A 9,207-nucleotide genomic window follows, 5' to 3' on the forward strand; every position below is an offset into this window, starting at 1 on the left:
TGACTATTTTATCTCTTACCACTTTGTAACTATATCTTTATGGTTCAGGCACCTAAAGCCAGTGAGCTTCTGAGAGACAGGGAGTGGATCTTGTTCATTGTTGCTCCTCACCCTCCCGAAGGCCCAGCATCATGCCAGGCACACCATAGCTGTTAAGTAACCTTTTATTGACAAAAGTTCGTCAATTACACATGTATGGCTGGTCCTAAACACTTAAATTTCTTCATGCCCCTTTCATTAAGGTCCAGACATAAGCACAAAAGCAGACAAAAGCAAAAGTGGATAGAAATATCATCCCCAGACCTCCAGATCCAGAGGCTACAACACGGAGAAAGTCCTTGGATGTTTTAAGACATAGAATCCACATTAGAACTGCCCAGAACCATTGTTTTCCTCTTTGGGACAGAATAAATCACCCTAGTTCTAGGACACATAGTAAGGACGTTGTTTCATAAATACACATGTGCAATGCCAAAAAGTCAGTAAGGCACTCCCAATGTCTAAGTTTCCAAGAAATTTTATTCATTTACTTGACAGACATTTACAGAGCCTCTAGTCTAGTCTATACTAGATACTGTGCTGAACACAAAACAAAGCATCCTGACTCTGCCCTCAAGGACAGTGATTTTGGTTGGGTGACCTCTCCATTCCTGGCTTTCAGGTCCCATAGAGTCCTCCCAGTCATGTTAATTTTGCGTTCAGCTTCCTCTTTTCACAGCCCTGCACTCGGAGGGCTATGAACAGTTCTCTTGTGAAAACAGAAGATGATTACTTCATTAGAAGAAAGTGATTTAGCATTTCCATTTCTCAAATTGGGCCGGAACTGGCACACAAGCCTCAGAAGATCAGCACAGGGACCTGTCCAACTGAGTCCCCATCAGACCTCCTTTTCACAAAACCAGAAAATGATGTATTTTCAGCATAGCTTAAAATGATCATCATGATTAGAAAGCTATCAGTGCACTGAGTCTTTAGAAGCCTGTCTGGCACAAAATATTTACCCTATAAATATTTGTTAAATGTATGAGTGTGTGCACAGATGGACAGTTGGATGGAAAAAGGAGAACATACAATTCTAGAGTCAACATGTCCAGTACAGGTAGCAGGAATTTAATGATTTTCCAGCAAAGTGGACAGGGCCTCAGTATTGTCATTCATTCTTTATGTATGAGCTGAGTACCTACTGTGTGCCAACTGTTAATGGTCTTGCCCAAAATCTAACTGAGTATCAACAAAGGGACATGAGATATTTAACATACATTTTGTCTTCCCAAAAATTGCTATTTTGTCACTGTAGCTAATAGGATTGGGGTAGAAATTCTGCAGTTGAAATTCCCAGGCAGACTATTCTCAGAAGACAAGGGGAAGAAAATGAGAACAGTATTCATCCATTCAACAAAAATTGTTTGAGCTCCTCCCATATGCCAGGCACACTGCTAAGTTATTGGTATACAATGAAGAATGAGAGAACTCATCCTTTCCTCATGGAGTATCTATATCTGTATATCAAATACAGAACTGAGGGCCAGCCCGGTGGCACACTGGAGAGTGCGCCGCTTGGGAGCGCGGCGGCGCTCCCACCGAGGGTTTGGATCCCATGTGGAGACCGGTTCCCTCTCACTGGCTGAGCGCGGTGCGGGTGCAACACCAAGGTTTGCGATCCCGTTGCCGGTCCCCGGTACGGGCGCGACACCAAGGGTTGCGATCCTGTTACCGGTCAGTAAAAAAGACAAAAAGGAAAAAAAAAATTACAGAACTGAAATTCCACTGATTTTACATCATCATCATCATCCTGTCTACCCCCAGACACACACCCAAGTTCCTTTTCCAGTTCAGAAGTATTCCATTATTTTTCCTCATTCAAAAAAATAGACCACAGGCAGCACAGGCTACTCCAGATCTCTAAATGTTGTATAGTTTAGTTGATGGATCAGTTGCATGTGTTGGGGCTGGGTTTGCCTGGAAGTGCTCTGATTTCATCATTTTATAGTTTGAAAGAAGAAAAGAGAAACCAAAAGGGCAAAAGAACAACATAATCTCAGGTAAGTGAGCAGCACAGCAGCATCTCCGCAGCAATTAGGAAAGGAACTATGTGCTGCATAGAATCTGGGCAGGTGTTTAATACCAATTCTGGAAGCTTAAAATCCTGGTGATCTAGGTTTTGAGTTTTGCTCTTTTCTTCTCATTCCTAGAACCAAAGGCAGGCCTATTTCATAAACCCAAGGTCAAATTGTTTCCTTAGGGTCTTGAATCCCACTATCTCATACATAATCTATATCAATTTTATGAAAAGCACTGCTTTTCCAGTGGCCAGACCATTCAAACCATTCTAAAAACTTCTTGCAGAGCAGTTCCCTGAGGCAAAAAAAGTTCTCCCGTGATCTGTCCTAGGGCCTGAAATGCACTAGAATTAGGACTTTCCAGCACCTGATCTGGGCACACAATTGTACAGAAAGACATTTATGTCCTTTGCAGAGAAGCCAGTCTTCTGGGTAGGGAATAAGAAATAGGGAGATGCTCAGAGAAAAAAGGGAAGTTATGAGGATGTCAGAGGTGGATAGTGACTATTTTATCTCTTACCACTTTGTAACTATATCTTTATGGTTCAGGCACCTAAAGCCAGTGAGCTTCTGAGAGACAGGGAGTGGATCTTGTTCATTGTTGCTCCTCACCCTCCCGAAGGCCCAGCATCATGCCAGGCACACCATAGCTGTTAAGTAACCTTTTATTGACAAAAGTTCGTCAATTACACATGTATGGCTGGTCCTAAACACTTAAATTTCTTCATGCCCCTTTCATTAAGGTCCAGACATAAGCACAAAAGCAGACAAAAGCAAAAGTGGATAGAAATATCATCCCCAGACCTCCAGATCCAGAGGCTACAACACGGAGAAAGTCCTTGGATGTTTTAAGACATAGAATCCACATTAGAACTGCCCAGAACCATTGTTTTCCTCTTTGGGACAGAATAAATCACCCTAGTTCTAGGACACATAGTAAGGACGTTGTTTCATAAATACACATGTGCAATGCCAAAAAGTCAGTAAGGCACTCCCAATGTCTAAGTTTCCAAGAAATTTTATTCATTTACTTGACAGACATTTACAGAGCCTCTAGTCTAGTCTATACTAGATACTGTGCTGAACACAAAACAAAGCATCCTGACTCTGCCCTCAAGGACAGTGATTTTGGTTGGGTGACCTCTCCATTCCTGGCTTTCAGGTCCCATAGAGTCCTCCCAGTCATGTTAATTTTGCGTTCAGCTTCCTCTTTTCACAGCCCTGCACTCGGAGGGCTATGAACAGTTCTCTTGTGAAAACAGAAGATGATTACTTCATTAGAAGAAAGTGATTTAGCATTTCCATTTCTCAAATTGGGCCGGAACTGGCACACAAGCCTCAGAAGATCAGCACAGGGACCTGTCCAACTGAGTCCCCATCAGACCTCCTTTTCACAAAACCAGAAAATGATGTATTTTCAGCATAGCTTAAAATGATCATCATGATTAGAAAGCTATCAGTGCACTGAGTCTTTAGAAGCCAAGATGCATTTATCTTTAACATGATCATATAGTATATAGGGGTGTTTTAAGGGTTTGGGTTTTGGGTTGTTTGCTTTTTAGTTTTTTTCTTAAGAACTGGGCTTCCAACCTTAGAAATTATACTTGGCTTCCCTGCATGCACCCAGGGTGTGTTAGCAAGCTGGCATCCTTTCCTAAGCTAACTAGCTGTGTGGTCCTTCTATGCACTGTTAGAAAACTGCTATGAATTCCTCTTAAAGCAATGTTTCCTGGTGGTTGCATGATCTCCTGAACCTGACAGCAAACAATGCCGAAAAGAAGCATTAGACGAAAGGGACTTTAATAAAGCCACTTACTAACCAGGGGCTTTTCTTTAAAGACATGGATGATGTGACCCACTTCTCGGAAATCCTTAAAAATATAACTGGGCCCCTTTACAGTGCCATATCAAAGATTAAATATCATATCTGCATTAATTACTGCTGGCCGTGTTGGTCTGGGTTTTTCCTATGAGTGGTTAGCACATTGCTGCGGTCATAATTTGACCTATGTCAGAATTATGTTACATTACTATTCCACCATTACACAATTCTTGAATTGTATATTATATATATTAAATGATGTATATTAAGTATATGTAATATAGTATATGTAATATTTAATTATAATAATAATATATTTTTATTGTATAATAATACATTGACATTGAAAAAAAACCAACAAAAAGCATAGTTGAGGTTCTCCAGTAGCACACCTCCCCAAAGGTAGCCATCTTTAACAGCTTGATATATTTCCCTTTTATGATCATTAACAAGTAAAAAAAAAATTTTTTTTTTTTAGTTTTTAAAGAAATATAATAAACTTGCTAGATTTTTAAGAATTTAAGTCTTTTTCAAAATCGGGGGAAAAAAAACAATAAATGTCAATTAAGATTTTTTCCCTCACCATGAGATCTTTAAGATTAGAAACTGCTTTTTTGTTTTTTTATATTTTTAATGAAGTGATTCAAGATAGGCAGTGGCCAATGTGAGAGAACTTACATATGCTATAATGCTGTAATCGGGTTTTTGTTCATTCATTCATTCTCCTGCAATTAAGGTTCTCCATAGCATGTAAACTATAGACAGAAATACATCAAGCTACAGGTGTTCCACATACTGCCGAGAAAGGAAGGGTGTGCTTGGCGGTCGCCATGAATAGGCCTGCCTTAGTTGGGAAAGTCATTTAAAAGAGAACACATGTGAAGTCATTGTCGATTGAAACTGATTACAGCCTTCAATTTTCTTTTTCACTGACCCCTCAGAAAATGTCTCCTCCACCTGCTGCCATCTGAACACTGAATTGGTCTTTTCCTACTTTGTTTTAATAGAACCAGGATTGCATTTGAAGTTAAGCTGCAAAAAACCAGTCGATCAACAGATTTTCGAGTCCCACAGTCAATATGCACCATGTTTAACGTTATGGTTGATGCCAAAGCTCAATCAACAAAACTTTGCAGCATGGAAATGGGCCAAGAGGTAACAAAAAAAAAAAAGAAAACAGATTTTTCCCCCCTCTCCATTGATCATGTAGAAGAAAACTTCATAAATTCTTTCTATCTACCGTAGTCTGCTAGTTTCAGAAATATACTCTAACATTTGTGGATTAAGCCATGGATGAGTATTGGGTATCTGTTTGTCAAGTAAATTTCTAAGGCATGTGCTGATGAAGATGCCAGTCACTTGGAAGTGATTCCTGGCTGGAACTGGGGTGGCCGTAAAGTTCCTTTAAGCTAAATGACGTTTGACAAACTCATTTATTAGGCTGGTATCGCCAACAGATATGTGTTTGCCAAAATGCAAGTCATTTTCACATTTGGAGCACATTTTATCACTTTGAACATCTGGACAGCAGGAGAGTTCTTTCTTGCATCAAGCAACTTCCAGGTTGTAATGTTAGATCATCCTGCTGCCCAATCCCCAGCCAGCAGGTTCTGAATTTCAAAAAAATTGCAGACTTTTCACTTTCCTTAGATTGAATTGATTGTGAATCTTCCCTGACCAAAAGTTTAGTCCTTTGCTAAGTTTCCAATTCTAAAGCGGTATTTAAAAATGTAAAGGAGAAGGAAACAGCAACTTGGGCTTGATTAAAGACTATCATGATCATTTTTCTCCAATGGCCTTAAGCCAGCTAGATATTCATATACCAATTTAGAATTAATTCAGAAACATTTCTGGCAACTCTGTGTTGTTGCCAATTGGCATAAATTGCTCCTAAATCAGATCTTTCGATACCAGCCTTACATGCTCAGAATTTTTACTAAATTATATTTGCTCCTTATTCGTTATTTATTTTCTCTTTCGGCACCTTCCATTTTTAAATGTGGGTTGGTGGTATTCTCTTCCTGGCAAGATCATCTCCAACCTTGTTTCCCCCACAAGTCAGCTTCCTCAGCCTCCTCCCCTCCCCCCCACTAGATGATATGTCCAAAGGCCTAGAATTGATTTCATGCACATAAGTATAGGTACAAGTTAGCCCTCTTGAAAGGCACCTACTTTTCCAAAGTCTGTGATAGAAATCTTGGTGGAAAGACCAAATAATTATAAGGAGCCACTCCACAGACACTTTTTGACCTTACAAGAGACCTTCTCACAATGGATTGATGTAGCCCTGGCTCATCTCAGATCTGCTGGGACAATCACAAACCCAACATTTGCAGTGGATGGTGGCCAGCCTTTACCCTGACATGTGACTCTATGTACCTCAATTGAGCTAAAGAAATTTGTAAACAGGGACCTTATTCAAGCTGTCACCTACTTCTCCTCACCACAGTCAATCAAATGGTTGGGCTGAAAGGATAAAGTAGAATTCTCGGCGGAGGGTGGCAACAAGATTTGTCAAGGTTTTCTCATTGCTCAGCAGGTCCACAATGATCACTAGTACCTCGAGACGTGCCGAGCCATCACTCAGAATTAGACAAGCTCTTAAAGACCAATGATAAGAACTGTTCAAGCCACTCTCTGCATTGAACACACACGTAAGTGGGCTTCAAATGAAATGACAAAAGCCCCGTGAGAAAGCTGGGGAGCAGTCTGAACCACAGCTTTCGTGTTTGGGTGGAAAAAGAAGGAGAGGAATTTGGGGATGTAGATAGTGATACAGTCATATTTGGGTGACATTATCTAATGGAGATAAGCTTTGGTAGAATAGAGCCAGGCCTGGCATTTATCTTCTTCGCATTAAAATACAGGAAGATTTTAAAACATCTCTCATGACAGACATCAGAAGGATTCAGAGAAATCTTGTTGCAGGCATTTTATATAGTGTTTCTGCAGTTTTTTGCCTTTTAGAAAAAACCATGAATGATACATATAGGATATAGCCTATAGTGTGAGTTTAGTCATTCTCAAATAATTCTTTTGCTTTGCTTATGTAATCCTGTTGATGCCCGAAGTTAAGTAGATGAACAGCAGATTAGTCTAGTAGCATCACTGTGTTTCTCACAAGTATACTCTTATCTCTGGATCACCTGCAGCAGAATTACCTGAGGTATTTCTTCAGGCCTCAGTTTCCTCATCTGTAAAATGATAGCACTAATCTACTTTTATCTGGGCTATTTTTAGCTGCAGAATCAGTTCTTCAAACGTGCCAAGAAGGCCAGCATGTGAAAGAAATAAAAGTGGAGCTGCTCTGGATGAGATGAGGGGACAGGGGCCAAGCTGCCAAGTTGCTCTCCACCTCTGCCCCTCATCACTGCCCACCTCAACCTGAGCTTCTCTGGGAGACTCTAAATAATCTCTTGTGCTTTACAGAGCCCACTTAAAAAACCCTGTTTTTGGCAATCTCTAAAATTCATTAAGATCCCTTTGCATTCATACTTTCCAGAATCCTCTTCCTCCTAAATTTTTCTCTCCTTGGAGCTTCTTCATCTTTTTTTTATTTGATGTACAATTCACAGATCCATAAAATTCACCCTTGTAAAGAGTACAATTCAATAGTTTTAGTATATTCACAAAGTTATGCAACGATTACTGCAATCAGTGTTAGGACACTTTCATCACCCCAGAAAGAAACTTGAGTGAGTACCCACTAATAGTCGCTCCTCTTCCTCCCTTCCCAGCCCCAGGTAATCATCAACCTACTTCTGTCTCTAAGAATTTGCCTATTATGAACATGCTATATAAATAGAATTATACAATATGTGGCCTCTTGTGTCTGGCTTCTTTCACTTAGCATAATGTCTTCAAGATTCGTCCACATTGTAGCATGTATTGGTCCTTTTTTTATGGCTGAATAATATACTCCATTGTATGGATATACCACATTTTGTTTATCCATTCATCAGTTGATGGACATTTGCATTGTTTCCGCATTTTAGCTATTACAAATAATGCTGCTATGAATATTCTGACACAGGTTTTTTAGCTCTGCCTCATGAGGGCTCATCAGAGAATAATTCTTTCCTTACCACTGCATTTGCTGAAATAGCCAATTTGGAGGCAGATTAACATAGTGGTTATGCTGCTCTGGAGCCAGATGACTTGGCAATTCTGCTACTTCTTGTGTGACCATGGGCATCTTATTTAACTCTTTGGAGTCTCAGTTTCCTCAGGTAGAAAGGTGCATAACAGTACCTCATGGGGTTGTTACAAGGAGTGAAAGAGCTAACACTCGAAAAGCATTCAGAACAAGGCCTGGAATACACAGAGTAAGCAAATGTGTGTTTGATAGGTGAACTGATATTTCTCAACCCATCAGTGTAATAGACACTAAAGGATCATATGGGTCTAATGCCAAAAGAAGGAGGGCACTGTGGTGATTCGGGGTAGGTTAGTCCAGAGCAGTTCCCACTCTACCCCTTTTAAAGAATTGTCTACTAAAGATTCACCCATTTGGTTAACCCAGATTTCTGCCACACAACATTCTCTTTCTTGAGTCTGTTAATTAACATGTGTATACACTTTTAGCCCACTTTTACTAACCTTTGTTAGCCAGAATAAATGGAAATAAAGTCAGTCATTAATCCAGGGCTGAATTATTTTTAAACAGGGTATTATCTCAAACTCATTTTTGTCCCAGAGGAGGGACTGACAATTCTATTACAGGTAGAAATACCAAAGAATCCAATCTCTGATTCATTCTGGCCTGTCTTCTAGTTCTTGCACAGTTGTGACATTTCATGTATTTCACATATTTCCTGAGGGGCTGCAGCTCCCAGGACACAAGGCCAGCCAGGGGTCCTCTTTCTGCATCTGTCCCTACCTAGATTCATTATGGCCTGATCTACTTTACAGGCCACAGCCTCCTATACTCATCACTCTCCCTTTCTCCTCTGGACATGCACTTCCTGAGTGTCTTTTCAAAATCTTCATGGTTCTTTCTGCTTACAAAAGTCATACATACTTTTTAAAGATTTGAAGGCTCAAAAACATATACTGTAGGACATGAAATCTATCTACACACAACTCTACTCCCCAAAAATAGATTCCAGATGGATTTAGGTGCTATATTCTAAAATTATAAAAATATTGAAAAAAGTACAGAATATACTTATAATCTTGGGGTAGAGAAAATCTTTTTAAATGAGACATGAAACATAAAAGCATAAAGAAAAAAAATGATGAATATGACCTCATAAAAATTAAAAGTTTCTATAAGGCAAAAGATATTAAAAACAGGGGCCGGCCCGGTGGTGCACTGGATAGTGC

At 39.8% G+C, this 9,207-nt stretch overlaps 1 protein-coding gene across 1 annotated transcript in view; it reads left to right on the forward strand.

Moving 5' to 3' along the window:
- CADPS (Ca++-dependent secretion activator) overlaps window positions 1-9,207 on the forward strand; it is a gene marked incomplete at its 5' end in the record, with an annotated part of 282,061 nt that overhangs the window by 198,291 nt on the left and 74,563 nt on the right. Inside the window, one exon of the mRNA XM_008574861.1 lies at window positions 4,884-5,037. Within this exon, the coding sequence (XP_008573083.1) occupies window positions 4,884-5,037 (154 nt within the window). The remainder of the gene's footprint in view (window positions 1-4,883; window positions 5,038-9,207) is intronic.

The sequence above is a fragment of the Galeopterus variegatus genome, unplaced genomic scaffold, assembly GCF_000696425.1.
Source record: "Galeopterus variegatus unplaced genomic scaffold, G_variegatus-3.0.2 Scaffold1112, whole genome shotgun sequence".
In the NCBI taxonomy this organism is placed as follows: Eukaryota; Metazoa; Chordata; class Mammalia; order Dermoptera; family Cynocephalidae; genus Galeopterus; species Galeopterus variegatus.